Below are 17,119 nucleotides of genomic sequence, written 5' to 3'. Positions count from 1 at the left end.
TAAATCACAGATTATGCTTGCTTTTTGAGTCTTGAATAATTTTCGAAATTGAAATTTATTCATAACACTGAGGGCGCTCTTGCATTAAACGTCATGAAAGTTATTTTGTAGTGATAATGTTATCATATTTTGTTAGAATTATTGTTTTGAACCAAGGACAAGCAATTATAGAACTGAGTTTAATATAGTGATATTGTCAACATCAAGGTCTTATAGAGGAATATATATAGCATCTCTCATCAATTAATCGAATATAGTCAATAATCTATAGTATAGTCAATAATGAATTATACTCAATAATTTTTATGAAAATTGTGCATGTGAAATTCTAACCTCAACTTGGACTTTGTAACCTTTAAATTTGGCAGAAAAATAGCACAAGGACTAACTTATTATTTTTCCTCCACCTACTGTCTAAAGTACTTACTTTACTCCCTGAAACCTAATACTAAAGTGTCACTTTTTCGCTCTCGGTAGTAAAAATCAGAAAAACTCCCTAGGGAGTAAAAGTGACTCCATTTAAATGACATGGGTAGCATCTCTATTTTGAAACTTACATTGTAATAGGTTAGAAGGTCTAAGCTCAGATGAGGAAGCATAATAGAGGTGTCTGTCATTGAGTCAACTGAATTCAATACCACAACCAGAAATTTGATTACTCATGAAATATATGTTTGTATGATAATTATTATATTCTTAATATTAGTAACAAAAAATTTATACAATTTTAAAATATTTTATTCTATTCAAAATACCAGCCACAAATATTTTTGATCTGCAGTTCAAATCTGAACCGCGTGATCTGGAGTCAGCCATTTTTGGTAGCTGCTCAGCTGATATAATTGTTACAACTTTTGCCAATAGATAGCGCAATCGGCAGTGCCAATCAGACGACCGGTTTTTAGGTTTTAGATTTAGGTTATGTTGTTAGGAATCATAGTCACCAATACGTAAGTTATTAGAATGATTTTATTTGCAGTTTCTATGAAAAATGTAGATGGAGGAAAAATGTTGTGTACATCACGAGCGAAAAATACTTTTCCTCCCTCAGGAAAATTGGTGCCCTCGGCTTCGCCTCGGGTTTCAAACTTTTTCCCACAGGGAGAAAAAGTCGTACTTTTCACTCTAGATATACAAATAACTATTACCTATCAATGTTATTTCATTAGTGTCGTTTGCATTTAACCCTAAAGTGACACACTGGGGTGTTTCACACCCCAGGGATTTTTTTCTGTTCTAAAGTTGACAATATCAAACAGAGGGAATTTTTGCCCATTCTAAATTAGGTTTGAAGCATTTTCAACTGCTCTCCACCACTTCCAGTCAGTAAAAGCATTCTACAAGGTCACCAGCTCATCTTGTTCTTCGTTTGGGGTGTCTAACACCCCAGAGTATCTTCTACGTAGGACTTTTATCAAATACTTTTTTACAAAGATTTACTTGTATTGACCACTACGAACAATGAGGTATGGGATGATGGATCAGATTGGAATAAATGCTATGATTCTCTACAACTTGAGGTTCAAAACAATAAAATGAAGAGACGTGAGTTTTGTGATGAAGTTGTAATAAATTGGCAATGATCAAGCCATTCCTTCAAACCAGATTAGGAGCTCCAACACTCAGGCTTACATACTTCTAAAATCATCATCGTCATTCAAGGATTAGGCTTTGTTGGCCTGTTCCGGCATCCATTTCTTCATCGGTCGTCCGACGCCTCTTCTCCCATCGGGTTTGTAGTGCCAAGCTTGAATTGGAAGTCTATTTGCTGGCATACGAAGTAGATGGCTGGACCAGTCTTCTCTACTTTTCTTCAATATTTGCAATAAAGACTCTACATTCAGTTCGGTTCTTATTACTTCATTTCTTATGTAATCCAACTTAGTGTAACCTTTGACTGCTCGAAGGAACCTCATTTCGGCTGCTTGGATACGTGACTCAGTTTTTTTCATTGACACCCAGGCTTCGCTTCCATAAGCTATTATTGGTACAGCCATTAGTCTGTAGAACTTCATCTGAGTAGAATTCATACTTCTAAAATTAGTATAAATTTTGATAAGCAGTGCTTTACTTTCGATTTTTGTATGCACTTGGAACAAAAATGATGAAGTATGGGCTAAGTACTTTTTTCTCTATATCTTTCACAGAAACAGGCAAAATTAAATTGGGTGTTCAACACCTCAGTGTGTCTACTGTGTTAGCATAGAGTAAGTGTGTCTCTGTAGGGTTAAATAAATAAAAAATCGAATTATCATATTGCTTGCTTTACCGTTTGGAACATGTCCTTCCCTCCTGTTGGGCACAACATTGTTGCTAAAGGCGTTGTAGGACTGACGACTTCTCTGCTGGACCTGAAACACAAGATGGTTATCTCATCTAATGAGCTATGTATAAAAAATTTAGTAATTATTTTGGATTCTGGTCATTCAATGAAGAACGGTGAAATGGATTTCCTTCTGAGTTTCAACATGAAAATATAATTACTACATATTACCAGAGAAAACTCCTATAATTGTTAAAACTCCTATAAACTGCTATTATTAATTCTGTGATATTACTAAGAAATATTGATTGATTGAATACTTTATTTTGTAGATTACAATATATACTTATATACTTATGTACTGGCTTATACACTTATATACAATAGCTTACAATACAGAAAAATTATAGATGAATTTACATAATATAGACTAAGAAAATAATTATTGAACTGTATATGATATGAAAAAGCAATTTGTAATATAATAACTATAGATAATTATATTGTTATGCATCTACATAAATTGGCGGAGCTTTGGACATATCAATGTCCATTCTTCGGAGAGAATATTGAAAATATCCTCCCCACTAACTCTCTACCAAATATTCAGAGATAAGAATACGGAGTATATATTGGTAGGGAAAGCTAGAGATTTCCGGAGAGTTATATCCTTAGCAATGGCAATTTTGAGGAGATACATGGAGGATACAAGAGATCTGTCACAATAGTTTCAAAGGAGAAATGACATGGGGAAGAAGTCGAATGGAGGAGATTGATTGATTGAGTACTTTATTCATGTAGATTACAGTATACTGGCTTTTACTCTTATATTCTATATACAATAGCTTACAATACAGCAAAATTATGGATGAATTTACAAATATAAATTTAAAATATAATTATTGAGATTTATATAATATGAAAAAAAAAACAATTTGTATAACTATAGATACAATAGATAATTGTTATGCATCTACATAAATTGGCGGAGCTTTGGACATATCAAGTCCATCTTTGGAAAGAATATTCGAAGTATTCGTCCCACTAACTCTCTACCAAAGAGATGGGATTATAGTGGTACACCAGAGGGACACCAGTGGTGACCAGGTCCACCAGCTTGAACATAACTTGACAAACACATAGTTATCACATCATATTTATTTTTTATGATGTAATGTGTTTGTCAAGTTCTGTTCAATCCAATAGAATGTATGAAGACGGCAAAAAATCGTATGTCTAAAACTCGCGTCTGTGTATCTAGACTTAGAAATCAATCATCATTATTTTTTCAAAAATTTCTCACCTGTTGATCACCCCTCCTGGCCACCCCTTCTTCACGCCCCAACCCTCGGAACATGGTGGCGATGTCCTGACTGATGGGCAGCATCAGCTGTGACGTCACATTGTGCGCGGGGTCATGAGGTGGTGGGAGGGGCTCCCTGGGGGAGGCCATCACCTGGGCTGAGACTAGGGCGGCAAGGGCCAATCGCTGAGGACCTGACATCGTGCGTAGGATTGGCATCACCTGGAAAAAAAATTATTAATCTATAATAAAGGAAAGAATTGGCTTATACACATACGGGATAGGAAAATAAATTATGTTTGACGCATCATCACATCTGAACTACTGAACTGATTAACTTGGAATTATGCATAAAGATTCTCAATTTACCGAGGATGGTTATTGGCCTATTATCAATTCTTCAAGATTCTAGTAGGTCAAGTTTTCAGTTTGTCAAGTTTTTTATTAGACCCTTGCGGAGCACGGGTTACCTGCTAGTCTATAATATAAGAGAGGTAAGAACTGGCTTATACACGTACAGAATAGGAAATCCACGAATGACGCATCATCACGTCTCAACTACTCAACTGATTGACTTGAAATTTTGCATGCAGATTCCTAATTTACCTAGGAATGTCATAGGCCTATTTTAAATTCTTCCAGATTTCAGTGGGTCAAGAATTCAGTCTGTAAAGTTATTCATTAGGCCCTTGTGGAACAAGGGTCACCTCATTAATTTTGGACATTATCCATGATTCTATAATATTCTATTTTGAAGAAGGAGAATATTTTAACAGTTGGGATTTTGTTTTTATTTTGAGAGGATTAGTACAGCGAAAAGCGTGAAAACAATATAATAATATTCAATTATTATTAAATAAGAATCAAAATTAAATGCTGCAACTCACCCCAAAGACTTTTGCAGAATTTAATTTTGATTTTTGCTCAATAATAGTGTGTTTGTCTTTTCGGTCTCAAAATTTTATAGTTTTTTCAAAGTTTGGAATTTTTTAATTAATTGTGATTGTTTTAATTTAATTTTGAAGTATTTTTAATTTAAAAATAATCTTTGTGTGTTTCGAACTGTAAATTGAATGTATAGACTAATAGGAGAATGTTGAGTGCCACATAACCTAGCTACATTTGGACTGTTGTATAAATTAGAATTGGAACCGTTTTGGGCTTATAAGCCTGTCGTACTTTCTGTAAGTTGTGTAATTCTGAATGATTGAATAAATAAATAAATAATAGGTTTAGTTTAGTTTAATTTTCGTCAAAACACTACAGAATCAAGCAAAGCCTGGTAGTATATGACACGTCAAAAGTATTGAGTACAGTACTCGAAAAAAGTAATTATAAAAGAGAAAAAATAAGAAAATCAGAACATACAAAGGAGTCAAAAATATGCTTGCAAAAAAAATGCCTACACGCGCCAACAGTTGAAGCTTTCCTCTGAACTGTACGGATATGCATCGATCAATCTAGCTTTTATTGCATTCTTAAGTATTTATTAACTAGCATTTGAATAAAAAATGCAGTTTCTCTTATTTTCCATCGATAAATATTTAATCACCCTCAGTGTTTCAAAGTTATCACTTATTCTTTCTGTTACTTACTTGAATACTGTTTGAAATTTTGCACTTATGAATTATTTACAATGTTTATCCAATTAGTAGAATTGATGGTGATGTTGTGAAATCTCTCCATAATAAGAAAACAAAGATATTGTCAAATTTCACTAAAAATTTATTAAAAACTTTAAAACAGAACCATGGTTTCACGTAGTTTACCAACGCATTGAAAATAAGAAAACAAAGAAAAACATGTTGAAATAAGAAAAATGTTTCTTTTGGCATTGTTTCTATATCCTCATTCCTCAGTACAGCTGATGATGCATTGGTAAACTACGTGAATCTTTATGTTTTAAAGTTTTTAATAAATTTTTAGTGAAATTTGACAATATCTTTGTTTTCTTATAATGTTTATCCATATTTACCTGAGATAACCTGAGCTTAGCACCTGGTTTATTCATAGCATTGGCTACGACTCTCTTCATGACATCGTTTCTCTGCTGTTCCAGGGTTTGTAGTGAGGAACTGCTACCACTTATTCTGAAATAAATAGATAAATTATCATTAAAAATTATTATTTATTATTAATTATTAAACGAAAATTCAAATTATTAGTTATTTCCATTCATTAGTTGGATGATCAAATTATATCGAACAATATCAAGTCAATGACGTTTTGATCGACACAGTATTCTGAGAAAAATGATCACAGAACTACACAAGAGGTGTTCTGCAAGTTGAGACAAAAACCTTGCTTCTACAAAAAATGAGATTTTCCTTTGGTATTTTTCTGAGACAAAAACATTGTTTCTACAAGAAATGAAAATTTTCCTTGGTATTTTTCTAAAAAAACATTGTTTCTACAAAAATTGAGAATTTTCCTTGGTATTCTTATTAATCCGCCATTTTTAGCGAATAGGTCACTACGGTGAGGTCCACGTTATAATGGCAGTCGAGAAAGATAGCAGAGCAGTGTTGCCGATTCTATGTTTTACCACTGCCCTCTGTAGAAGATAGATGATATAGGCATATCAGATGTAATATAAACTGTAGATTTTGTGTACTCATTCAAAAAATAAGTTTCTTTTCTTTTAGAAATTTCAGTCTGCTACGTAATCTCCCTGTAAGAAGTAGAAGAACAGCAGTTGAATATTGATGAAAACGAAAGTTAAGACTAAAAGCAAGCGGAATATTATGTTGGAAAAGATGATCACTTTCAAAAAGATGTAACAGTTTTTATGCGAGAATGAATTTCAACGGCACATGCTTTGGAATTTCGTGACAAGATTATCAAACAGCTTTTAAAAGTTTTTACTTTTTTGCACTGTCTGTCTCTCTGTTTTTCTATATAACATACTCACTCACACTCTCTCTCTTTTGGTAGAGAGTTAGTGGGGAGGATATTTTTAATATTCTTTCCGAAGAATGGACATTGAAATGTCCAAAGCTCCGCCAATTTATGTAGATGCATAACAATATAATTATCTATAGTTATTATATTACAAATTGTTTTTTCATATCATATGCAGTTCAATAATTATTTTCTTAGTCTATATTATGTAAATTCATCTATAATTTTGCTGTATTGTAAGCTATTGTATATAAGTGTATAAGCCAGTATATATTGTAATCTACATAAATAAAGTACTCAATCAATCAATCTCTCTCGCACACTCTCTCCCTCTTTAACACACACACACTCTCTCTCAATAGGTACTTTGGTCGTGTGTTAATGGAGAGGATATCATATTATATCCCTTCCTTTCAGAGAGTTGACAATTTATTATTATTTGTTGAAACACCACCGATTTATGAAGTTCTTCTTCTTTCAATCAGGGATTAGGCTATTGCCTGTTCCGAATCACATTCAGCTTGTAATTAGAATAAAAATAATAATATAAAATCTATAAATTAATAACACCAATATAATCTAATGTAATATCATCATAAGCATCACTACAATCTGCTGTTTTCATTTTATAATAAATATAATGTTCATTGCCATCTTTTTCGTGGCCTGCCTATGTCTCTTTGCCTACCGGTTTATACTTGAAAATTCTTGAGAAAGCCTATCAGCTGACATTCGTTCCACATGCTCTTTCCATTGCTGACGATAAGATGCAACTCTCTCATTCAGGCAGAGGATATTCAGCTCTTTCCGTATATCCTCATTCCTGATGTGATCTCTTCTGTCACAGCCCTTAGTTCTGCGAAGAAATCTCATCTCAGCTGCCTGCACTTTACTCTCAAGTGGCTTTGATGTTACCCACGATTCACTACCATAGAGTAGTAGTGGAGCTGCCATTGTCTTATAAAATTTCATTATCGTGCTTGTGGTAGCTTTATTTCCCAATGTCCTACTGATACTTCCACAAATCATTTGGAATCTTCCTACCTTCTTCTCTACATCCAATTCATTTATGAAGTTACATCACAAAATATTGTATTATAGTTATTCTGATAATTGTATTCAATCTTTATTATCATTGATTTCCTCATACTGTATTTGTAAAATTCGTTGAATAATTAGCAATACTGTCATTTAATGTGAATTAGTCTGTAAGGTTGTATATACACGTACTCTGTAGAGCCACAGAGCTCTGATGTGAATAAGAGTAGGCATCTCAATTCAATTCAAATTTATTCAAATCTACACAAATACGCAATGGAAAATTCAAAGATAATAGAACAAATACACACGTGAAAAATACAATGACAATACAACTAAAATATTGAATGAAAAAGACTAAGATATTGTCAAAAAGCCACTGATTCATTGAAATTAGAAAGACCGGTTTCGGTTATTACACCATTGTCAATCTCTGATAAACTAAAACTAAATACAAGAGCAGCAGAATTTATACTAGTAGGCGAGTACTGCTATTGGTCGAGGGCATGAACGCCTGCCATTGGCCTAGCTAGACAGTCTCCTCCCCCTCAACGGTGTGACAAAATGGCGGCTTAAGCAACAGAATCGCCATGATAATAAAAATGATAACAACTAAAATACAAATTTCAAATACCAAAACATACAAGAACAGACTTCATGGTGTATTGTATATTATTTTTTATTGTAACATACCGGTAGGCCTACTTGAATGAAGAAAGAACTCTACTCTAATTTAATCTAATATCACTCACTCTTCCTCATGCCTCTTCCTTTCTCTCTCTTATTTGTCTCTCATTGCTCTTTCTTCCTCTCACTTCCACTATTCCTCCTCCTCTCTGGAATTCCCTCTCTGTCATCCAATTTTTCAGAACAATAACTCCAGTTTCATAACACTTCATAAAGTTTAAAGCTCTGTTAATCCTTTAGAATTCAATGAATCTTCAATATTAATACATGAAATTGTAGAGAATTTCATTTTCTACAAAAATTAAGATAACATGAATTACGCTACGTTTCACGGTTCAGGAGTTAAACGCGAAAAACTGGTACAACAGCACGTTTCAGGAGGTTGAAATTATTGAAATCTTCTGATCTCTTGTTATGAAGTTGCAAACAGCGACAATCAGAAAGCCGACAGCTTCTGACACCTAGCGGTAGAAATTTCAACTAGCTACAGAGTAAATACTGAATCTGAACATCAGGTTTATCAATTTTACAAGCTTACTGCTCATTTAATCGAAATATATTATTAGGTAAGTCTTGTAGAGAATGGAAAGTTGTATATTTATTGATAAACTACAATAAATTCCCTTAATTTGTTGGAGTAACAAAGCCCGCTACAAGTTTGTCCGGCATAAATCTCTACCGTTCTCAAACAGGTATCCATTTTGTAGGATATTTCTGTGAATAAAAGCTAAACCATGGATTTAAACGAAAAAAGTAATATGAATTGATTGAAAGACCATCTTTTTCTCTACAAATTGTATTCCTAACATTTTCGCATAGAATAAAACTCAAAGCTGTAATTTGCGAGAAATAGTAACAATGTATGTGTTAAGCTGTCTGCTAGTTCCGATTTCTGACGCTAGAAAGCGCGGCGCTGCAGTTCTCAACTCCAGCGGCTCTTTGCGTCTTTGGAGCTTCAGTCCTGAAAATCATTTCAAGGAAAGAACTCTGATGACGGAAATTTGTAGTTGCTACAGTTTTTCGCTTATAACTTTTGAACGGTTGATCGTAGCTGAATTTATGTGATGTTCATTTTTGTAGGGAATAAAATTTCCTATCGAATAGACTACTGTAATTGAATTTTATACATCTTTAAATTTCAAGGGGGTTTTGAGCTGTTGTTTCTTTATTGTTCTTAACTGAAATTATCCTACCTACTCTAACTTTTCTCCTCCTCAACCTCTTCTTCTTATTCTTCTTCATCTTATTCCTCTTCTTCTTCTTCTTCTTCTTCTTCTTCTTCCTCTTGTCTTTTCTTTTCTTATTCTTCTTCATCTTATTCTTCTTCGTCTTCTTCTTCTTTTTCTTCTTCTTCTTCTTTTCTTTTCTTCTTCTTCTTCTTCTTCTTCTTCTTCTTCTTTTTCTTCTTATACTTCTTCTTCTTGGCCTTCTCCTTCGGCTACATCAATAAGGTTCAATGGCCAAGTTTTCGAGAATAGAAAAATATTGACGGAGTGGAAAAATGACATAATTTATTCATCAATGTAACTTGAACCCCGCAAAAATTCCACACCAAACATTTTTCGACTGAAATAAGAGACAAGACCGGATTTCAAATCTCCGTTAGTCGGCCTACTCCTCTCTCTTCTTTCTTCTCTCTTCTCTCTTCTCTCTTCTCTCTTGTCTCTTCTCTCTTGTCTCTTCTCTCTTCTTCTTTGTCTCTGCTCTCTTCTCTCTTCTCTTCTCTCTCTTCTATCTTCTTCTTCTTCTCTTCTCTCTTCTCATTTCTTCTTCTCTCTTCTCTCGTTCTCTCTTCTCTCTTCTCTTCTCTCTTCTCTCTTCTTCTTCTCTCTTCCTCTCTTCTCTTCTCTCTTCTATCTTCTCTCTTCTCTCTTCTTCTCTCTCGCTCTCTCTTCTCTCTTCTCTTCTCTCTTGTCTCTTCTCTTCTCTTTCCTCTCTTCTCTCTTCTCTCTTCTCTCTTCTATCTTCTCTTCTCTTCTTCTCTTCTTCTCTCGTCTTGTCTCTTCTCTCTGTCTCTTCTCTCTTCTTCTTCTCTTCTCTCTTCTCTCTTCTCTCTTCTCTCTTCTCGTCTTCTCTCTTCTCTCTTCTCTCTTGTCTCTTCTCTCTTGTCTCTCCTCTTCTCTCTTCTCTCTTGTCTCTTTCTCTTCTTCTCCTTCTTTCTCTCTTCTCTTTTCTCTTCTCTCTTCTCTCTTCTCTTCTCTCTTCTCTCTTCTTCTTCTCTCTTCTCTCTTCTCTCTTGTCTCTTCTCTCTTGTCTCTTCTCTCTTCTCTCTTCTCTCTTGTCTCTTCTCTCTTCTTTTCTCTCTTCTCTCTTCTCTCTTCTCTCTTCTCTCTTCTCTCTTCTCTCTTCTCTCTTCTCTCTCCTCTCTTCTCTCTTCTCTCTTTTCTCTTCTCTCTTCTCTCTTCTCTCTTTTCTCATCTATTCTCCTTTTTCGTCTCTCCTCCAACCTCTCTTCTCTCTTCTCTTCTTCATAGAAATATTATGCAATCAATTCCAGCTGACAAAATCCTAAAATCACAAGAGTTTTTTTCTTATGCACTTCCTTTTATATCCTGGAAAAGGACGGAAGAATGAAACAATTTTGTTGTTCAGCAAATTTGACCTGTAAAAGGGGTTGGAGAGTATGTGTTCGAAATTTGAAGCAGATTGATCAATTCTTTCCAAAGTTATTGTAGAACATACTAACAAACCAACCCACAGACGGATAACGACTTTGGCTGAGGCATAAGTAAGAACTCGCTAACGCTCTGTCAATTATCATACGATCATACATACTATCAGAGACAAATAATCTAGATATTGAATATCTCTACTCTTTGATACTATTATGTTCACATTGAGACGAGGCTGGCTTATGTAACCCGACATGAAGTTGAAAAAATCTTGTGTGGCGCACTCACACAACTTTCCTTGCCGTTATGAAAATTGATCACCTGACGCTAGTGTTCCCGCGCATCTCAAGTCTACTATTCAGTGATTTAAGCCAGCTGGTGACAGGGTAATAACGCTGGAGACACACATGAGGTCTGCTAACTCTTCATAGTGAATGATTTAATAGAATCAACAATAATTTGCAATTGAATAATCACATTTTCTCGAATTTAAAGCTTATTTTCAATTTTAGGTGAAAATGTTACTGAACATTAATTGTAGAGAATTTCATGCTCAATCTACTCCACTTGATTTTTTTTGTTTCAATTGTATCTTAAGCCTGATAATTGGGATTCTATCTGCATTGATGGGGCGGAGCTCCTGAAATTTTTACAGATATGGGACTTGTGGCAGTTGATAGAGCTTATCGATGACTATTTTAGGTATGAATTTGATCAAAATCGTTGGAGCCGATTCCGAGAAAATCACGAAAAACCCTGTTTTTGACAACATTTTCGCCATTTTAGCCGCCATCTTGAATTGCATTTGATCGAAATTGTTCGTGTCGGATCCTTATAGCGAAAGGACCTTAAATTCCAAATTTCAAGTCATTCCGTTAATTGGGAGATGAGATATCGTATACACAGACGCACATACACTCACACACACACACACACACCACAACCACACCCACACACCCACACACACACACACCCACACACAACACCCCACACACCCACACACACACACACACAACACCACACACACACACACACCACACACACACCACCACACACCCACACACACACACACACCACAACACACACACACAACACACACACACCACAACACACACACACACACACACACACACACACACACACACACACACACACAACCCACACACACAACACACACACACACACACACACACACACACACACACACACACACCACACACACACCACCACACACACACACACACACACACACACACAACACACACACACACCACAAACAAACCACACAACACACACACACACCACACACACACACACACACACACACACACACAACACACACACACACACACCACACACACACACACACACACACACACACACCACCACACACACACACACACACACACACACACACACACACACATACAGGCCATACCCAGAGAACCAGTTTTTTGACTCAGGGGACCTTGAAACGTATAGAAATTCAGAAATTGGGGTACCTTAATTTTTTTCGGAAAGCAATACTTTCCTTACCTATGGTAATAGGGCAAGGAAAGTAAAAGGTATAGAATCACGCTGAGCGTAACTTGTTTTTCTGGGTGAAATATGTTTTGCTATAGTGAGGTCCACGTTATAATGACAGTGGAAGAAGATAGGAGAACAACGTTGCCGATCCTCCGTCTTTTCAATTCCTTCAGTTGTAGACGGTAGCTGATACAGGTTTATTGATGTAATATTAACTGTTCATTCTCGTTCAAGATAATCAATTATATTTAATTCAGGTGGCTTGCACGTTGTACTAATGGCAGTATTTGATTCTAATCTACAACGGAAAAAGTTCAAATCCTATCAACTTGACATAGATCACAGAGACATAATTATTTAACAGTGTTATGAATTTCACCTGATCCACTAACTTCAACCAAAAGAGATAACCCATATTCTATCCATCCATCAAACAACATCTAACTTCTATACGGGTATACAACAATAAATACCCACTCGCAATGATTCATTAATAATTCACTAATTCATCATTTGATTCATCAGTTCTCTCTCAAACAACTCACAACTCAGTCTCTGAGAGAAATCACAGAGCTCAGTCTCTGATGAAGATCTCGATTGTTCCGAATTTCACTTGTGTGGTTTTGTAAATAAGGCCGCAAAGTGATTGATTAACTCTTCAGAAAGTGGCTATGATAAATGAACAAGGCTTGATAAATGATTTGAAATGGCGTTGTTCAAATTAAATGATCGGTGTCAATGATACTGTGAGAAATTCCCGACTGTTCGTGGCGTGGCACTCATTTTATTAGCAATTCATTAATCGAAATGATTTCTCCATGGTGAATCATCAATGGCTAGAAATAGGAATGAGATGAACATCTCTGGCAATGAGGCAATAGAAAAAATATTTTGAAACATTTTCATAGTGGGATATATTCATTGAAATTCCAACATCACTGGTTCAACGGAAACACTGATAATTATTATCTACTACTCAAAAAAATAATTTTGAAACATTTTCATAGTGGGATATATTCATTGAAATTCCAACATCACTGGTTCAACGGAAACACTGATAATTATTATCTACTACTCAAAAAAATATTTTGAAACATTTTCATAGTGGGATATATTCATTGAAATTCCAACATCACTGGTTCAACGGAAACACTGATAATTATTATTACTACTCAAAAAAATATTTTGAAACATTTTCATAGTGGGATATATTCATTGAAATTCCAACATCACTGGTTCAACGGAAACACTGATAATTATTATCTACTACTCAAAAAAATAATTTTGAAACATTTTCATAGTGGGATATATTCATTGAAATTCCAACATCACTGGTTCAACGGAAACACTGATAATTATTATCTACTACTCAAAAAAATATTTTGAAACATTCATAGTGGGATATATTCATTGAAATTCCAACATCACTGGTTCAACGGAAACACTGATAATTATTATCTACTAGCAGGTAACCCGTGCTCCGCAAGGCTCTCTTTTAAATAATGACAAACTGAAAACTTGACCGAGTGGAATCTTGAAGTGTTGAAAATAGGCCTATAACCATCCTCGGTGAATTAATAATCTTTATGCATTATTTCGAGTAAATCAGTTGAGTAGTTGAGACGTGATGATGCGTCAAACATAATTTCTCCTATCCAGTACGTGTATAAGCCAGTTATTTCCTTTATTTTACAGTGATGAGGTGTATTGACAGTTTTAAGTGAATCTTACTACATTAAATTGCCTACATGGAAATTCTCTTGAATTGAACATCTCTGAGAATTTAGAACATTCAGAGAAATGATTCAGTCTCATTTCAGTTAAAACTAACTATGTCAACCATAACATGAATAAGTAACATTTCCATGGCATAGAATTTAATAATGATCCAACTGTTTGGCTGAAATAATTAATACCGGTACCACATAAATAAGATTGTAACTGATTCAGCTTCTTGGTCTATTAATACCACATAATTAAAACCATTTAGATTTAAAAGCGATTGAAACTAGAATTCTCACCTAGATAAAGTTGCAATTAAAGCAGTACTTTCCTTTTGGTTGACTTTGAATTGAAATTTTATACAGGTTCAACCACATTTCTACCTTTGTGTATCTCTAAATTATTATTCAGTACTGAAATTACACATATATTGAGCTGGTATTTACTTCTAGGTTGATTTTAAATTGGAATTCTGTACATATCAAACTATAATAAGGTCATAACTTTACATAAGGTCATAACTTGTACATAAGGTCACTTCATAATGACAGTGGAGAAAGATGAGGGAACATCGTTGTCGATTCTCTGAGATGCTCGATTGTCTGCATTGCGATTGACTTGACATGTAGATGAAATGAAACTTTCTCCCGACCTTGGACTAAAAACATATCAAGTTTGTTGAGCTTGATTTAATCTTGATAAAAAGATCGAACAACGAGAAAAACATCAAAGCTGCGTTTACACTAAAATAATAGACAAGGATAGCAATACCATTGCAAATCAAACACTGCCATTATAATGTGGACCTCAGTGTAGGGAAATCAGAGAAAAAGCCACGTGGATAAGGATAATACTCTGTTCATCTTTATCACCTCAATAATAGTCTGATAGACAATAATTTCGAAAATCAGATCAAAAAAGAAAGTATTATAAAAATACGATGGTCGCACATCGATGCTCTAAATCTAAATAGTAGTGTTGAAACATAATAAAGATCGAGAAAGAAAGTTACCCTGATAAGGATCATTAAAATGCGACGGTCAACTTTAATCAACGATTAAAGTGAGAGATTTAATTGAAGTGAGAGAGTACATTGAGAGAAAGTGATCTTACAACAAATTATTTGAACCAGATTCATGTAATTAAGTCAATGGGTTTTGAGCAAGTGGAATTTTATTAACATGTCTCGTGTTTTAGCGTCCAGTTGAACCAGTTAGATCTCTATAGAAATTTTATTTGAAGTTATCTCAAGGTGGAAAAGCAGTGGAAACTGTATCACATAGAAATTGAATTCATTAAAACTATTCGAAGGAAGACAAGATATAGTGAGGTCCACGTTATAATGGCAGTGGAGAAATATAGGAGAACAACGTTGCCGATCCTCTGTCATGTCAATGCCTTCTATAGACGGTAGCTGAGACAAGGATAGCAATATCATTGCTAAACAAACACTGCCATTATAACGTGTACCTCATTATAGGAGAGCGAAGTTATTTGAAACATAAAATACTTATTATCTGTGTTAATTTTATTTTCATGTGTTTATTTTCTAATGGTTGTAGTGAACTTACTTGTTAATTTCGCTGTTCGGTTGTGTTTCAGTACTTTGTTGTCCATCTTCATCAAAATCGAGAGGAAACTCTTCAAGATCTTCTCCATTGATTGATACAGCAAGCAGCGGTATTATCTGTGGAAGAGAAAAGAATTGCAAATTTATTGGTTGAAAAATAATATTATAATATTTGTCAATACTTGATAACGTAATCTGAAATTCAAGAAATTGAATTCATTTTATCAAATTGAAAACAATATAATTAGATGGATGCATCTAAATCATTAATATGTATGATTCATAAATAATAGATAAGTAAAAAAATACACACTAAGATTCCAATCAACACATAAATAAAACATATATACTTGAACTAAAAGTGACACAATTTTTTACATTTGACTTTTAATATTTCGGGGATCTATCATATTTCAATCTATTATAACAAACTGGCAACGTTGCGAGGCTGGAAAAGCGCTATCTGCTATGTCAAAACACATTTCCAATCTGATAATCTTGCTTTATGTGTCAACACTCTTATAAGAAGCAATAGTATTCTCTTTTTACGAAAAAATTAAGGTACCCCAATTTCTAAATTTCTATACATTTCAAGGTCCCCTGAGTCCGAAAAAGTGGTTTTTGGGAATTGGTCTGTGTGTGTGTGTGTGTGTGTGTGTGTGTGTGTGTTGTGTGTGTGTGTGTGTCAACTGCAACAAGTCCTATATCTGTAAAAATTCCAGGAGCTCCGCCCCATCTATTCAAAGTTTGATTTTAGATTCTCAATTATCAGCCTTCATATACAATTTAAACAAAAAATTTCAAGTGGAAAAGATTGAGCATGAAAATCTCTGCAATTAATGTCCAGTAACATTTCCACCTAAAATTGAAAATAAGCTTGAAATTCGAGAAAATGTGATTATTAAATTGCAAACTGTTGGCAACTGTTGGTTCTATTAAATCATTCACTACGAAGAGATAGCAGACCTCGTGTGTTTCCAGCGTTATTGACCTATCACCAGCTGTCTCATATCTTTTAATAGTAGACTTGAGATGCGCGAAAACATTAGCGTCAGATGATTAATTTTCATAACGGCAAGGAAAGTTGTGTGAGTGCGCCACACCAGATTTTTCAGCAGAGCAGAGTCTTATCAGCTTCAGTTATGAAAACTGAACGTAAGTATATGACAGATAAAGTTTGATTACCATAGATTCTTATGAAACTGTTCACATATCAGTCTAAGGCTGGCCACTAAGGTTAGAACATGCATGATACAGTAATACACAGTCGTCATACACTGTTGTGTCATCACAGTGAAACGCTTCAAGCAATTTTTTTAAGCTAGGCTTCCGTATCTCCGATTTTTGTTTATTTAGTTTGACAGGTAAAGTTTGATTACCTTTAGTTTTTATGATACTATTCACATTCAATCTACTGCAAAAGTGTGAACACACTCATAAAATCCAATATAGTATTCTTTTTTTGCTCAGCAAAACAGTATATATTCTATGGCTTC

The 17,119-nt window shown here is 34.6% G+C and overlaps 1 protein-coding gene across 1 annotated transcript; it reads right to left on the bottom strand.

Moving 5' to 3' along the window:
• Positions 1 to 2,269: 2,269 nt before the first annotated feature.
• Positions 2,270 to 15,741, bottom strand: LOC120356322 (neurotrophin 1-like; the record flags this gene model as incomplete). Its single annotated transcript, XM_039445246.1, has 4 exons — positions 15,625 to 15,741; positions 5,542 to 5,656; positions 3,567 to 3,788; positions 2,270 to 2,351 (listed from the first exon to the last, which is right to left on the bottom strand). Coding segments are annotated over exons 2-4 (364 nt in total), but the record flags the coding sequence as incomplete, so codon positions are not given.
• Between the last annotated feature and the right edge of the window lie 1,378 nt (positions 15,742 to 17,119).

Source organism: Nilaparvata lugens, unplaced genomic scaffold (genome assembly GCF_014356525.2).
Source record: "Nilaparvata lugens isolate BPH unplaced genomic scaffold, ASM1435652v1 scaffold6486, whole genome shotgun sequence".
In the NCBI taxonomy this organism is placed as follows: Eukaryota; Metazoa; Arthropoda; class Insecta; order Hemiptera; family Delphacidae; genus Nilaparvata; species Nilaparvata lugens.
The sequence above is the reverse complement of the archived record's forward strand: the minus strand, read 5'-3'. Positions and strand labels throughout refer to the sequence as shown.